A 16,101-nucleotide genomic window follows, 5' to 3' on the forward strand; every position below is an offset into this window, starting at 1 on the left:
GCTAATTGTGTAAGCACATTTTGAAAGATCGCTTAGTCTCAAGGTTTGACTTCAGGACGAGAATGGCTTAAAGCAATCCCATTTTTGAAAACTTCAATTAAGTCGCTCATCAGATCAATCGTTTTCTTCACCTTTGGAAGCCTTTCCTTTCTAAGATAATTTTTCTCTCTAACCTTTAACCCCGCAGAGTGACTAACATCAAATTTCTCCCGACAATTTCTCCCTTAAATCACACATTAAGGTCATGAGAATATAGGAAATGATCACCAACTAAAGAGGCTCTTGAATTTTAAACAAACTCTCCTTGTCAGGAAATGTCTCGAGAGCAGTATGGATTATTCCCAACCTTTGATAAATGAAATATAATACAGTTCAATAACATTTGTTATTTGTTTATCGCCGTCAGTCTTAGCCAATTGGGAATGTCGTGGGTGGAACTGGGGGAGGGGTCAAGTTATTACTCTAAATATTTTTTTCCTTTGCACTGGTGTGAAATTATGGCGATATCTCATTTCGCTTCAGTATAGACCTTCAAGAAACGCTAAATAATCGGGCATAGGCCTAATGTCTCCCTCTAATTATTATTACAAGGAAGTATTTGGACTATTCACATTTGCGTGACAAACTGTTTACGACGGGTTACGGCGACTATAGTATTAGCTCAAGGCTTCTCAGATTTCTTATCTTGACGACAGAGGTCACACGTAAAGCAGAAACGAAAACACACACTAAAGGTTGGACCATTAACGACGAAAACATCTGAGATAATTCGTGACCACTTCCACATTGAAAGCAAAGAGAAGAATGAATGTTTTATCTTCCTTTGTCACCTCAGTGAGCTGATTTTCATATACTGCCGTCGCAGGTTAGTCAAACTGCTTGAAGCATGCTATACATTGCACACACCCCCATTTGTGATCACACTGTAAACACTTTATAAACAGTGCATGAACACAGATTCGTAAATTCTTTGTGTCTTCTCCTATACGTCAGGAGATTCATATACTGCAAAAATCATTTCACTAGCTATACTTTGTAGAGTACGTCCTTATATATTTTTTGTCTTAGTGGCTACGGACTCGCTAAACAACAACCTATAGCGATGGTACACTTTGTACCAAATTTCTGTTCGTTCCTCGCGATTGTATGACTGATGCGTATCGACGATAAACCGACTAACATTTGACGATGAAGTCTCAACTATTTCTTCACGTTTTCCTTTGCATGTGTTCAAAAATCATTACCTTAATTACTTCGAAAGTTTCCTTATCTCAACAGCCAACATTAAGACAACCTGAACGGTGCGTGCTTGTAAGAGAAATATTTTACTAAATTTTCAAGTTGAACACTCTCAGCCTGGGGGCTGGCAAAATAATTTTTCTTTTACCACGAATTCACCTATATTTCAGCACGGTAGTCTAAACTCTGTTTACTCAAAACAAATTTACTGCGGATAATAAACATTTAGGCATATTTTAGCTCAGCTGTCACGATTGCTGAGTGTTTCGTGGCACGGATTAAGCTCAAATCCTGTATTTACAATATGAATAGCAACATACACTTCTTCCGTTGCGTCGCTCGAGTATCAAAGTGGGTGTTCAGAGGAAAGGTTTCTTGTCAGAATTGATAAATTACAATCGCTGTCGTTGCCCAAACGCTTTTTTCTCAATTAATATCAATCTTACGTGCATTCTTAAGAGCATTTCTCTCCGTTGCCTCTTTTCGCGTGCATGTGTGGCCATTATCAACAGTGAAGTGCTGTCAAAAGCAGCAATATCCATTTAGTATTTTCTAAACTTTGCCATCAGTTCTTGTTGCTGGTGCCAATGCCTTCGGCGAGACCTCTGTTCCACTAGTTGGCACAAATATGAGTCTCTCTAAGAGAATATAATTTGAGAAGAAGGAAACATTTAATCATGATTCATCGATTTTCTATAACACGACACTGAGATGTAGCTTCGGTCACAGGGCGGAAACATTGGCAGAAGATTACCACTAAAAAAAACATGATCTTAAATGGATTATTTCAGTTGAAAGCAACTGATGTTGGGCACCAGTGCCACGCGAGACGATCTTATATCGCTGCTCTCTTTACCAGGCCCTGAAACGATTTCCAAGGAAATGGACAATTAATTGGGGGGGGGGGGGGGAGGAGGAGGAGGTAGTATTCTTAATCATCCCCCTCATGTGCAGTTAAGAGAGTGTCTCTGTAAGAGCGGTCCGGTCGATTTTGCTTGAGACACGGATTTCGATCGTTTCTCGTGTGTTGTAAGACATTCATGTACCTATACTAAAACCACAATCAGTTTGATCGGATCTCTTTATTTTTCAGAGTTTTACGGAAATTAAATTTCACTCGAGCGAAGGCTTGTTGTAACACTTTTCAAGACTTTAATTTCATACAACTTTAGAGGACAATTTACAAAAAACTACGGAACTCAGCAAAAAACAAATACCACAGCCATGTATATTAACTCTATCTTATCTATCGAGGCGACTTTCGTAAACATCACGTGTCAATCAAGGAAACAGGAAGACTTGAATGACACCTTATCGGTTCGCCTAAATCAAACACGCCAAAACCGATCAAATTCAAGGTAAATTTTTGAAAAAGTGAGGCGTTCTTAACTGATCCAACTAACATAGCTAGGAAGTAGGTGCCATAGAAAAGATAACTACAGAAAAAAACTTTGCGGCCCGACCTTTACGAGAACTTTATAACTCCGTGAACTTACCTAATTTTCGGCAATCTCCAAGTTTGGCCGCCATTTTGAGGGACTTGTCAACATGAAGCGTAACCGATATAAATTAAGCAGGTTAATCTAAAACCGTCAGAAATACATACGAAAGCAATTCAAATGAACTTTTCTTTCAATTCAAGCGGCAAAATTTGAAATTGTTTGTTAAACTTACCATCCCCATGCGACCATTTATTCCAACAATACAAACACTACAACTTTCTGAATTCCCCTCGTCGATTCCACCGCAAGAAATAACCTGTGCCACCCAAGCTTCGACTCGAATGTGAAGTACGAATCAAATAACATAACTGCTTCATCTTCGCGGCAATATCACGCTGGTATTTTGATTTTCCGATTGACAAGAACAGTGATCAAGAATCGATCGGTTTGTTAACCTCGTAAACGTGACCGCTGACCAGCTGCTGAGTGAAAACAGTACGGTTCAGTGGCGAGAGGCGGGGTGAGGGGTGGATGCAGGCAGATTATCAGAAGGTTTTTGGGAACATTCGATAAACATTAGGATTCTCAGTCTTAATGCGAAGGCATACTTCGTGTTGCAGACAACTTTTGTTTTACTTAGTATTCTTTTTTATTTCTTATTATATACTCAACAAAATATTGCGTTTCTGATTGGTCAATGATGAATGCATAAATAGGTTATAGAGTGCAATAGAGGTTATAGAGTGCAATACGGAGAAGTTGCCATGGAAACACCGGGGAAGCGCCAAATTTGAACACCAAATTATAAAAAAATGGCTGACAGCCGGTTTGCTTTGTCAAACCAAAACATCGTTGAGCAACTTAAAGAAAATGCGAAAAACAAAAACACGTTGAAAGCTACACAGACCTGGTTAAATGTCTGGCAAACATGGGCGACTCAACGAAAAGTAAACCCAAAAATGGAAGAATACGAGCACGAACAACTCGATAAAATGTTGGAGTAATTTTGTCGAGAATTTAATAAATAAAAAATCGTATGAACCTGCTCGTGCATTTCGTGATTTATGGTCACTCGTGATGTTTTGAAAGTTCTCAAATTGCACTCGCCTACGGCTCGTGCAATTTTGAGAACTTTCAAAACATCACTCGTGCCCATAAATCACGAAATGCACTCGCGTTCATACGATTTCCTATACAAATACACTTCGTTCCAAATAGGACTAGCATCAGTTCATAGATTTAAAAACAAATCTTTACCACGTAAATAAATGTGTTTAGATAATCGAGATAACCATTGAACCTCTTGTATTGCACCGGAAATAACGTGTCTTGTCTTTGCCAACTCTGAGAGCGTGGAGCGGCGAAGACGCGAGATACGAGTCTCGCGTCTCGCGGATTCACCATGCTCACAGGATACGCGTGACCTCACTATCTTTAAGAAAAATAAGAGACTACTCGAAGTCTGTATTCCGTTCAACCATTTTATAAGAGTGACGCGAGTCTTTCAATTGAATGAAAAAGTCACAAACCCATTCTTTACCTCACGAGCGTAACCACTGACCACTCACGAATTACAGTAGGCTTCTCCTTTGACGCGGAAATTGAAATCATATCGAATATACAAAGTTGTAATGAGTTCCTTTAGATCTCCCGAACTTGTATCGCGTTGGAAACAATTACAAGTACAGATAGAAGTCGTTCACAAGCGAGACGTTTATTATGTCTCAGGACTGCTTTTTGAATAGGAAAGATGGAAAAAACTTTGGTTCATCGTGTGGCTTAAGTGGTTTGGTACGACTGTCTGAATGCAATGACGAAGTAAAACATCATTTGATAAGCTGCCACCTGTTTAAAGAGGTTTTTAAGTGAAAATGAGCTAATCTTGGCAAGGATTGGCCTATTTCACCTCGCTCAGGAGGATAAACAAAAAAATGTGGATTTGCTATAGGCATCGCATGGGCAAAAAGCACCGTCCGCTAATGATGACGATTATCATAGTTATTAACAATTCTCAGTTATAGTCCTGAAAAAAATCTCAAGGGGTCCTTTGAACCATCCTCTTAATCTCGCCAGAAGTCAAAGTTGCCTAAACTCATTCTAAGGTTCGTGCGATTTTACGACGAATTTTCAATTCCGGTGTGATGCACGCGCAACTTTGGATAGAAAAAACCTGCACGCGCCATAACTTAAAAGAACGTGTCAGCGGAATGAATCAAATCTCTCACTTTGCATACATTCGTGGGAACAGAAAAAAATTACTTAGAGCAAACATTCTAAGTATAGTGTTCATTCCGTGCAATGGGGCATAAATAAAAGGTTCTGGTGGAAAAGACATTTTATTTTATACTACTGATGACAAGCAAAAAGGTTATATGGGTACCCGGTTAAAAATATATTGATAACTCTATTAATTAATACCAGTTCTAATGTAAAGGAGAAAGTTATGAGAATAAAATAAAAATTGTCTGTACTTCGAAGCATGCCTTCACTGTTTAGACTGATAGTCCTAAAGCTTTTTGAGCATGCATTCGAATATCTTATGACGATAAGCCCGCCAACCACCCCAACCCGCGCTATGCTGTTTTCACTTAGCGGCTGGTCATCGGTTACGTTTACGAGGTAAACAAACCGATCTATTCCTGATCACCGTTCTTGTCGATCGGAAAATCAAAATACCAGCGTGATATTGCCGCGAAGATGAAGCAGTTATGTTACTTGATTCGTACTTCATATTCGAGTCGAAGCTTGGGTGGCACAGGTTATTTCTTGCGGTGGAATCGACGAGGGGAATTCGAACACTAGTTGTAGTGTTTGAATTGTTGAAAGAAATGGTCACATGAGGATTGTAAGTTTAACGAACAATTTCAAATTTTGCCGCTTGAATTGAAAGAAAAGTTCATTTGAATTGCTTTCGTATGTATTTCTGACGGTTTTAGATTTACCTGCTTGATTTATATCGGTTGCGCTCCTTGTTGACAAGTCCCTCAAAATGGCGGCCAAACTTGGAGATTACCGAAAATTAGGTAAGTTCACGGAGTTATAAAGTTCTCGTAAAGGTCGGACCGCGAAGTTTTTTTCTGTAGTTATCTTTTCTATGGCACCTACTTCCTAGCTATGTTAGTTGGATCAGTTAAGAACGCCTCACTTTTTCAAAAATTTACCTTGAATTTGATCGGTTTTGGCGTGTTTGATTTAGGCGAACCGATAAGGTATCATTCAAGTCTTCCTGTTTCCTTGATTGACACGTGATGTTTACGAAAGTCACCTTGATAGATAAGATAGAGTTAATATACCTGGCTGTGGTATTTGTTTTTTGCTGAGTTCCGTAGTTTTTGTAAATTGTCCTCTAAAGTTGTATGAAATTAAAGTCTTGAAAAGTGTCACGACAAGCCTTCGCTCGAGTGAAATTTAATTTCCGTAAAACTCTGAAAAATAAAGAGATCCGATCAAACTGATTGTGGTTTTAGTATAGGTACATGAATGTCTTACAACACACGAGAAACGAGCGAAATCCGTGTCTCAAGCAAAATCGACTGGACCGCTCTTACAGAGACACTCTCTTAATTTTCTTTAGTCCCCCTTAAAGCCTTTAACTCCCGAAATCTGATATTTTGATTCTCCCGCGAGCTGCTACACATTTCTTTGGAAATCAGTTACGAGAATTTGGTGTAAGATTAAGATGACAACTTCTCCCTGATAAGTCTGAGTATTCTCATTACCTTTTTGTTGGATAATGCAATCCCCCAAAAAATCTTCCGACAAAGCCCCACCCCACTCAGGCGATAAATAATGACATGTTCTTAAAAGATGGGTTTTCAGTATACAATTTAGCTCAAAACCCACCTGGTACATAATTAGGGGATAGTGAATTGCTGTTACAAGGGTCGTCTCTCTAAGGGTGGCAAGCCGTTTCCACGGTGTCACCCTCTACTTGACCAAGATTTTTTTTGTTTTTATTTCTCCGAAATACTTGCAGCTGTTCCCTTCCTGACATTGGGTATCAAGTGCTCCCTAACGAATTCCTAAGATGAAGTCTTATCCACCGATGAAAACACTACCACAGTTTAATATTATTATTTCCTAGTTTCTTGCTAGGACCCGGCCAGAAGCATGGAAACTACCCGAGCGATGACGCGTTTCTGAGGTCACGTGACTAAATCATCAGCAAGAGAAGTGAAACGTGAAATTATCAAGAAGGAGGGAGAGCACTTTGATCTCAACTTGACTGGTCTCAAAGGGGCAATACACTTTACTTTCAAGCCTGTTTGTACGATACGTGCTGCATTGATGTCTGAAAAAGGAGATTCCACGTTGGAAACGGAAAGCGTCCCGGTGAAGCCCGCGGTTTCGGCTCAAAGAGCCAGACGTTCAAGTCTGTTCGAGGTTGGGTTTCCAGTTCAACGAGACCGTGGATCCAGCATCGTTTCCATCCCCAGCATTGTACCGAGCCATTTACACACACTTCATCAAAAAGTCACCTTTGAAAACACCTTCAAAATGGAGCCAGACAAGCGATTTCACATCGGCGAAGTGAAAGAAATCCTGGACGAAATGCTGTCGTCTTCGTTGAAGGATGTGAAGTACGATGCCATCAAATGTCGTGCTTTGAGCAAATCTCTTTCTCACACAATCTGTGAGAGAGTTAAGCTTCTGGGATTTACGCGCTTCAAGATAATTTCCAATGTGAGCATCGGGCAGATAAAGGGCCAAGACGTTAGAATTGCTAGCCGCTTTCTGTGGGATGAAAAACACGATTCGTGGGTAGATGCAGTGTTTACAAATTCAGAAATATTCGCTGTTGCGGTAGTCTATGGAATTTATCAAGAATAAAGCGAAGGAAAAGGTAGCGTTAACTTAATGATAAGAAACTTTATTTTTTGTATATTGAATCGTTCGATTCAAAAGAAAATAGAAGCGTTTATATCATTTAAAACCCGATAAAGTTAGGTTAATTTGAATGTACACAACTTCGCTACAATGGTTGTAAGTAAAAATTCGTTTAAAGTTTAGGATCATCTTACTTGAATACTCGTTCGGCTTCTATAAGTTTCAATTTAAATTTTCTACGAATACTTCATTGCAATGAATTACTTGCGGTGTAATTTATTCATAGAGTTATTTTCAAAATACCCATTTCGATTTCACTTTGTAATGACCCTTGAAAGTTGTCATCTTCTTGAGGAAAGTACCCCCTTAAATTGAAGTGCCTACATTAAATGTACAGTTTATTGAAAAATGTGGCTTTTTTATTGAGCGATTTATTAAGTTGTTAGCAGATAAGGCTTCACTTGACGAAAAACTCATGGATTGCAAGGAATTTACAGAGTAAAGGCACTTGCCAAATGGTATGATTCTCCATCCGGTGATGGCGGAGAAATCGCACGACACCTTAAATAATTACATTTGCATCCTCTGAAAGACTTCTTGCAAGGTGCCATTAACGGAAGAAGGGTAGAAAACCGAAAGAACTGAACCTCAAAGAAACGTCGTGAAGTACCCTTCTGCAAAAAGGACCTCCGGCTACTCCTCCCTGCCGGCGTGGAATTTTTCTAAAAGTACTGGCCATATTTCATAACTATCCCAGTTTCCAACTAAGAAAGAGACTCTAGATTCTTAACGCCTATAATACCTGCAGGGCACCGTTTTGATGATAATAATGCAAGCATTGACAAAAACTGTGAAAAATATGTGGAACAGGTAAAAATGGTTACTACCTTTTATCTGCGAACATTAACAATCAAAGGTGTAAATTCCCTCAGATCTGAGACAATATGTGCTGGCCCCTACATAGGCTAACTGGTTATGTAAAACTTTTCAACATAATTTTTAAGGCTTTGTTGTAAATCCTTCAATTGATTTATTTTCTAAGTTTAGAGGATGACAAAGGGGAACGAGTGCATTTGACATTTTCATTTGTGGTATAGGTCGCACAGGAAGTAACAAGGTGCTTCGTTATATGCTCAGGACTCCTCAATAGGCATAAGTATCATTAAACCTTTTGACACCTAAGAGTGACTAGCATCCAATTTCTCCTTACAATATCATCCCTGAATTAAACATCAAGGTCACAAAAATAAAGGAAATGATCAGCAATAAAAGAAGCTCTTGATTATTAAGCAAATTCTCCTTGCAAAGATCTTAGGAGTGTATGGAGAACAGTATGGAGAATATACATACTGATGAGTAAAGGGTTACAGCGGTCATTTTATTGTCTGGGCCAGCCAGAACACAAACATATAACACTATTGAAATACTTTGGAGAGAAAATTCCTAACGTGGATGTCCTTTCAAGTTCTCCATGACAAAATCACACTTACTGTACTTAAATTAAGCCCTAGTATTAATCTAAGCCACTCTAATATAATATCAAATATACTAATTAAATAATAAATTTATAATTATTTGAACTCTTACTACATATCCAGTATTTGTTGATCATAATTTACAGGTTCAGTATGATAAACACTAATTCTGAAGTTTTCTTTCCATTCAATTACTAATATCATTTTGTCACTCCAACAACATAATTCTCAAAATCATAACTCATGGTAAACAACACTGATTACACTAAAAAAAAACGTCACACAATGATGCATCTCATTGGCTTGCATTAAGCCAGGGCTTTTCAACTCAAACAAAGCATTTGGAGACACTTTTTCGGATCTCTGATTCAAGATCTTGACAAAAACTTGATTTACTAGGAAATCTTGTTCTGTTCATCCGTGGACGCAGCTATTGCATCAACACCCCCGCACCGAGGAAACGAATATCATCGCTGCTGTTAATATAGCCCGTCCCCATAACACATCCCCATCATTCCAAGCACCATAGAATGCGCCATGCTGTCGCTGTCAGTGTCGCCAGCGATGATTTTCAGCTTGGGTCGACGCCTGCGCAGTCGATACACCACATCATGGCGCACGCGCATTTGATCAGTGATGATCAATCCCTTCAAGTTTGGCAACACGCTCATGTCAAATAAACGCTTGATACATTCATCCGTCAGGGAACCCGAACTGCGGTCATGACCACTGACTTCTAGTTCTTCCATTAACGGGCACCTGTACATGACGTCAGTTACCGCGGCATCGGTAGCACCAGTGACGGACTCCAAACGGAGTTTGCGCAGATTGGGACAGTTGCTGGCAATGTGGTGCACGGCCACATCTGACAACCATACGCCAGTCCCTGTGTCTGAGGATCCAAGCTCCAGTACCACTAAATTGTCCTTGCAGAGGTCCACGGCTTTTATGACGTCATCATCCCGCACAGAAAACTCTGAACCAAATGTAACACTTCGGAATGGTGTAGGAATACCGCTGATATCATCCAGGTCATCCCTAGAACTAAACATATTCGACAAACAATTGCAAAAAAAATTCTTATCAAATTAAATAATACCGCCGATCATTTGTGAGCCTCATAGGTAGTTGGATGAGGCTGGAAGAGGAAATCAGTGCGTTAAAAAGTTGTGCTTGCTAATCTTTCAAGACCTCTACGCGATCCATAATTTTTTTTGAGCTACCCTTACTATGCTTGTGTTGTACGTTAGAGAATATTTCGATCTAAGTTGTAAAACCAAGAGCCAAGTAACAATCACGATGGCCAATCAAAACAAAGAAGAAAATGGGAACCAATGAGAGTACAACGTGAAAACAAATACACCACGTGACATGCAGAGAAAGTCGTGATTAGTTTAAGTTTTTATCTGAATTGTTCAGCATATGGTTTGAGCTTTCAAATGAACAACCAACTCCTTTGGATACAAACCTGAAGAAAACTTTGGGTTCAATCATGTAGAAGCTTAAATTCCGTTCAAAAACTGGGGGCTCAAATACACTAAACGCATCATCGTGGACAGAACATGCCTCGGCGATCTTTTTACAACACCGTCCACACATTTCAAATTCGCAGCCTTTCTTGGGCTGGTTTGAGCATCTTGCTCCTTTGCACTGATATTTTCTTGGGTTGTTTGGTTTCGTGTACGGTCTCTCTGTAGCAGCGCGCTCTTCAGCCTTCACAAACTCCTTCGCATTCCAGTTGAAGCGTTTGTCTACTCGAGGTTGGCAAACGTTCATGGGATCCTTTATACTGAAAAGTTCACCTTGTATAGAAGATGGAATTTAAAATTTTTAGAAAAACTGCATGTTATTTAATTTAATTGCGTTTTTTTTATGTTTGTGGGGAATTTCTTTACTTCAAGACAAAATATCTGACTTTCAAAGAATTGAAACAACTCGAAAACAACACTATGTGCAAATTCTCCCAAACGATTCACAGCAAACATCAGACATTTCCATCACTCCTTAAGAGGCCATATTTAGTAGCAGTTTTCGGACGAAGGGTAAGTCAAAGCATAGCATTTGATCACCAACCAAAGCATTTGATCACCAACCAAAGCATTTGATCACCAACCAAAGCATTTGATCACCAACCAAAGCATTTGATCACCAACCAAAGCATTTGATCACCAACCAAAGCATTTGATCACCAACCAAAGCATTTGATCACCAACCAAAGCATTTGATCACCAACCAAAGCAAACGCCAACAAAAGTGCGAAATGAAAGGAAACGAGCAGTAGAGTGAAGTGAAGTATGATAAGCGAGTCCTGGAGCGCTAATAACCAAAAATGCAAGAGCTGCTGACAAGCTAGTAAAACCGCCTTAAAGTCACTTACAAAGTCAATAAAGTTACCTAATTCGTTCAAAACATCAGGCGCCCATAACGTATCTGTGGCACTCCTGAAGAACGCTAATTTCTTTTCGTCGTCCCAATTCATCTTCCTCTCCAGTCCTGCGAAAACGATGTAAGCAAGTCCTTCGTCCACTGTAACTGTACATTCACATTCAGCCGTCTTACACCTACAATTGAAAGAATCTTTATCGCCTGTTGCCAGGAGATATTCCCGAACGAGCTTTCCTAATGACTCAGGGTCCCCTAGTTCTTTTCCCATGCGATGAAAAACCTCTGTAGCATCAATATTAAACCCAATGTCTTCGACAACTTGAAGAAGTTTCCCGATCGCCTCTGCGGACCACTCCTTGGTGAAAGTCCTTTGCGCGACCGTCAAAATACATGCTATGTGGGTCTCTAGAAATTTGACTCTAACTGGCGCGTTACACAGCGTAAGAATTAAACTGGAAAGATCTGCGCCGTCCTTCTCACATATCTTCAAGAACAATTCTGCAGTATTACTGGCAGACGGGCGCCAATGACGGACAGTTTCTCCCAAGATTAAGCTCAATGCGATGTTATACTCGTCAAATTCTTTGATAGACAGTTCAGCTAGATTAGAGATGAGCTTATACACCGTTTCAATGTCCCATAAACTCAAGTCGTGGTTTCGGATTTCGTGAAAGAACTCGTGGATGTGTTTCTCTAAGCAGATAGACGCGTCGGAGTCGTTACTTGATGCATCGTTGTCTTCTTCTATTTGCTCGGCTTCACTTGATTGCTCACGAGCTGAAAAGATATAAAGATACTGACTAAGAACTGGTTGTGGTCGAGTTTACTTGCAAGAGAGGGGAGTGGGACCTACAATAACACATTGACATGTTAAGTCGTTTAATCACTTCTTAATAACCACAAAAAGGAATCACGTGCAGCGCATCGGTCTGGTTTAACATAATAAATTAATGGTGACATTATCTACGCGTCTCTCCTCCAATAGATCATCAGTTAGAACCACACAAAATAGGAGTTTAATACAGTTTATCGTAAAGAAACACTTTGAAAGGCTTATCCCGGCCCCGGCAATCGAGCCCTGAAAAGGATTCATCGCGTTCCTGACCTTGTCTCCTTCTAAGTCTGTTCCACAGTTCCATAGCATCGTCTAATGTCAAAGGGTCACGCCCATGGTCACCACCACTGCTGCTGTCATCATCGTCTGTTTGTACCCCGGCGACAGCAGCAGCTAACAGCAGGTTAAGGTTGCCTCCTGCTTCAACGGCACCCACTTCTAACGGGAGAACCGTTCAGTTAAACTAACAACTCTATAATGATTAAAATGCTGTATACAAGATGATACAACGCAATCTACGAAGAAACCTGCTTGAAACAATATGTTGCGTTTTGAGTAGTACTTCTTACCACGCGTTTCATTCCGAAATTTCCAGTTTTTCTCCACCTTCCATATTGATTCACAAATTTCAGTTATTCCTTGTCATTGTTTATAGCGTGTAACAAGTTTCGGTTGCAGGAAATTTTTATGCAACTTGCTTTGGAAAGTCAGCTTAAACGTTGGTGATGAAATTTCTTACAGGTCTGTACAAAGAACAGCTGAGCAAAAGAGAAACGATTTCTTTGGCACAAAATTAAGAGTTTGGTTCCTCGTTCCTAGGCTTCTTTAGCTACGCGGTTACCCAGATCGTCCCAGGGGTCTATATTTGTCCCAACTCCGGGAACCCCAGGGGAGGAAAGAAGAGAGGGCCTTGGAATAAGTTGTGCGGTTGCCAAAGGTCGTTGAAGACATCACTGAAATCGGGTTATTTGAATTCTCAGGGGTAAACTATCTCTGAATTTGGGTGAATCTAGACATGTTATCTTTCACTCACCAATAACAGCTATGGCTGGATAAACAGCAGGCCTTAAAACAAAGAATTAAATATACATTAATGAGATGATGATCAACAATGCTCCCTACTAAACTTCCCTGACCTTTCTCCAATTTGGTGGTACTATCATAATTTCTTTGGAGACAGAAAAATTTTGGCTCAATTAGTGAGTCTGCAGAACACTAAATTAGCCTACAGAGCAGGCTTAACTTTTGCAAACAATTGCACAGAATTCTCATGGTGAAAACTATAGCTGCTATCTTTGATTTTAACAGCAGCAGAAGACTACCCTGCCAGTAGCTACCTATACTCCTGAGTGGAGAAAAACTCTGTGACAGTAAAAAATGAGCATAACATAGAATTCCCCCCTTGACAACCCAGAGTTCGATTTGCCAATTTTTAGGCCTCTGCATCTCCCTGCGAAACTCAACTATCAAAGGAGATAATAACAATGCATTCAAATCTAGACATTTAGTTTAAACTGACTTACATGAAAAGTTGCTCATCAGGGTGATTGTACCAACAATTTTTTCCAAATAAGCAGCGTCCTTCCTGGTAATAGTGGCAAACCTTGCAAGAGAGAGAGCATTTTGAAACTTTTACTTGTAAAAATAATTGGAAAGGAGGCCTTTTTTGGCTCAAAGATGACGGAAGTTATGATGACAATAAAAATCCCTGGGTAGCAATCAGGGTACAAGCACACATTTTCCTTGGTCATCTTAAGCCCTTTACCTCTAAGGGTTACCAGCATCTAATTTTCTTCCGGATAAAGAAACCTATGAAAGCTAGAAAAGCTCCAAAGAAGAAAATTTAGAACTCTAGGAAAAGCTTCCAAGATTGTCTTCACTTTCCAGAAGGGTCCTGGGAGCACATATGATTCCATTAGCCAAGGGTGACTTTAAATTTGAACAACTTTCTGTGGAGATTATAGCCTAACCCTTTATGCCCAAACATCAGTATTCATTTTCTCCATACTGTTCTCTATAAATTTCATAAGCTGCTAACAAGGAGAATTTGCCAAACAATCCACAGCTTCTTTAGTTGGTGATCATTTCCTCAATTCTTTTGACATTCAGGGTTGAAATTGTAAGGAGAAATTAGGTGTTAATCATTCTAAGGGGTTGAATGGTTAATATGAAAGCCTGCCTGTCTTTCAGCCTGCTGTCAAACATTGAAAACATTATGGTAAGTTTGGTCAATGTGGATAATTTTTCTAAGTGAAGTGTCTATTTTTCCTTAACATATGAAAAGTAGCTGTTATATAAAAAATAAAAGAAAAAATGCAGGAGGAAATAGTGCACAGTAAATCTTGATTTCTTAGATGAGAGAGCAACAATTTTCCTGCAAGGTTATTGTCTAAGGGGCACTACAAAACTTGTGAGTGTATAAAGCAGTTTAAATTTGTCCATGCATCTGACTTATCAATCACAACAGATATTAAATTCAGAATAATAATTAATGATCCAATAACTATGTAATACTTACAGGGACATCTTTGCTGTCATGTGAAAACCTGCAGTTATCACCCTCCCTGCATTCTCCACGTATGTAATATCTGACGAATAATTTGGAAACAGAGATATAAGTGTCCAAGCTCATTCCACAATTTGTAGGAAGACAAGAAATTAGGATCTGAGAGTAAGGCCAGTAATTTAAATCAAAGACTACATTTTGCAAATATGAATAGTTCAATATAATCAACCATTCCCATTCAACATCTGAAGAAACAAAATTGAAAAGACTATGGAAAGACTAGGGAAACAACAGTCAGTGAAATTCATAAGGGGTAGTGGAATTAACTGATAAGAAGATTGCATCAAAAGGCTGATAGATTGGGTTATCAAGATGTTTAAAAATCATTTGTAAACATTGTTTCATTTCTTGTGATAGTTCAGCCAAAAAATTAAGCAATTTGTAACCATGATCAAAAACTTGAATGTTTTAAAACCTTAAATTCAATGCCGTTCCCACTAGGCAAAAATCTGGGTGAGGAACTTTTACCTATCAATTATATTTCACAGCAACTGAATAATAAATTTTCACGACTCCCAAGAGTGACTAGCATCATATTTCTCTTAAAAGAATCACCTCCCAATCACACGTTAAGGCCACAAGAATGAAGGGAAATGATTAACAAAAAATCTCGAGATCGTTAAACAAATTCTCCTTGTCAGCACCTTTAGAAATGTATAGAAAAACTACAGCGAGTATGCAAACTGATACTGAGGTGTAAAAGGGTTTAGAGTTACACTCTCAATACAGCTCATAGAGGAGAGAGAAATCATTGGCATTTACAAAAAAAAAAAAATAGCCAAAAATATTACCTGCAAAATCCATTAGCCTTCCTGCAAGATAAAGAGAGTAGCTGTGAGTGTGATCAAACCCTTCTAAGATAAGTAAGTTGTATGAATTCAATATCTTCTCGAAAATATGGACGTCTACCCGTCAGAATTCCGGGGTTTTCATGAAATCTAAATTGAACCAGCCAACTTAAAAAATATAGCAACACCAACTGAGAGAAATCGCAGGATACCGACTTGTATTTATGAACTAATTAGCCAAGTTTATAAGTCCTCGATCGATGCGATTTCGTAACGAACATATTAATCGTTTTGCAGCCAGCCATCGATCGATTTTAATGACTGTAGCGTTAACAAAACTGTTGTTAGAGATAAGTTGGTAATCGACTAAATGATACATTCTAGACCAGCAGTTAATGACGCTAAGTTGATTTTACAATCACGCTTACCTCTCGGCAGCCGATGCAGTCTCCATCTTTAAAAACTCCCGCGGTCTTTCTTCCCGCGAAACGGTTACTTTATAAGGCAGAGAGTCATGTGACTGATTCGGATGCACTTCGGTCTC

At 39.3% G+C, this 16,101-nt stretch overlaps 1 protein-coding gene, 1 long non-coding RNA gene and 1 pseudogene across 5 annotated transcripts; 1 reads left to right on the top strand and 2 right to left on the bottom strand.

Annotated features, from left to right (window-relative positions):
- The first annotated feature begins 481 nt into the window (after positions 1–481).
- Positions 482–8,687, top strand: LOC113681169 (dynein light chain Tctex-type 5 pseudogene; annotated as a pseudogene). Of its 2 annotated transcripts, none has more exons than XR_016180985.1 (2): positions 482–865; positions 6,766–8,687. The product of XR_016180985.1 is annotated as a dynein light chain Tctex-type 5 pseudogene, transcript variant X1 (transcript). The 2 variants fall into 2 exon arrangements; XR_016180987.1 differs by having other exon boundaries at positions 6,777–8,687.
- Positions 912–3,151, bottom strand: LOC149037154 (uncharacterized). 2 transcript variants are annotated; one of them, XR_016180989.1, is made up of 3 exons: positions 2,914–3,151; positions 2,736–2,822; positions 912–1,877 (listed from the first exon to the last, which is right to left on the bottom strand). It is a non-coding gene; the product is annotated as an uncharacterized LOC149037154 (long non-coding RNA). The 2 variants fall into 2 exon arrangements; XR_016180988.1 differs by having other exon boundaries at positions 1,745–1,877; positions 2,736–2,778; positions 2,914–3,037.
- LOC113681185 (uncharacterized) lies at positions 8,515–16,026 on the bottom strand. Its single transcript, XM_027198254.2, has 9 exons — positions 15,986–16,026; positions 15,561–15,581; positions 14,722–14,791; positions 13,727–13,806; positions 13,237–13,268; positions 12,474–12,641; positions 11,378–12,145; positions 10,452–10,785; positions 8,515–10,027 (listed from the first exon to the last, which is right to left on the bottom strand). The coding sequence occupies exons 1-9, from the start codon at positions 16,009–16,011 to the stop codon at positions 9,463–9,465; spliced, it is 2,064 nt and encodes a 687-aa protein (XP_027054055.2). The 5' UTR covers positions 16,012–16,026; the 3' UTR covers positions 8,515–9,462.
- Between the last annotated feature and the right edge of the window lie 75 nt (positions 16,027–16,101).

Source organism: Pocillopora damicornis, chromosome 11, assembly GCF_964200805.1.
Source record: "Pocillopora damicornis chromosome 11, jaPocDami1.2, whole genome shotgun sequence".
In the NCBI taxonomy this organism is placed as follows: Eukaryota; Metazoa; Cnidaria; class Anthozoa; order Scleractinia; family Pocilloporidae; genus Pocillopora; species Pocillopora damicornis.

Excerpts from the sequence above, each read along its gene's own strand:
- LOC113681185 (XM_027198254.2), bottom strand. The coding sequence starts at position 16,011 with ATGGAGACTGCATCGGCTGCCGAGAG. Across the intron at positions 12,642-13,236 it reads TCCAGCCATAGCTGTTATTG|AAGTGGGTGCCGTTGAAGCA; the intron begins GTGAGTGAAAGA and ends TTCTCCCGTTAG. Across the intron at positions 12,146-12,473 it reads CAGACTTAGAAGGAGACAAG|CTCGTGAGCAATCAAGTGAA; the intron begins GTCAGGAACGCG and ends ATATCTTTTCAG.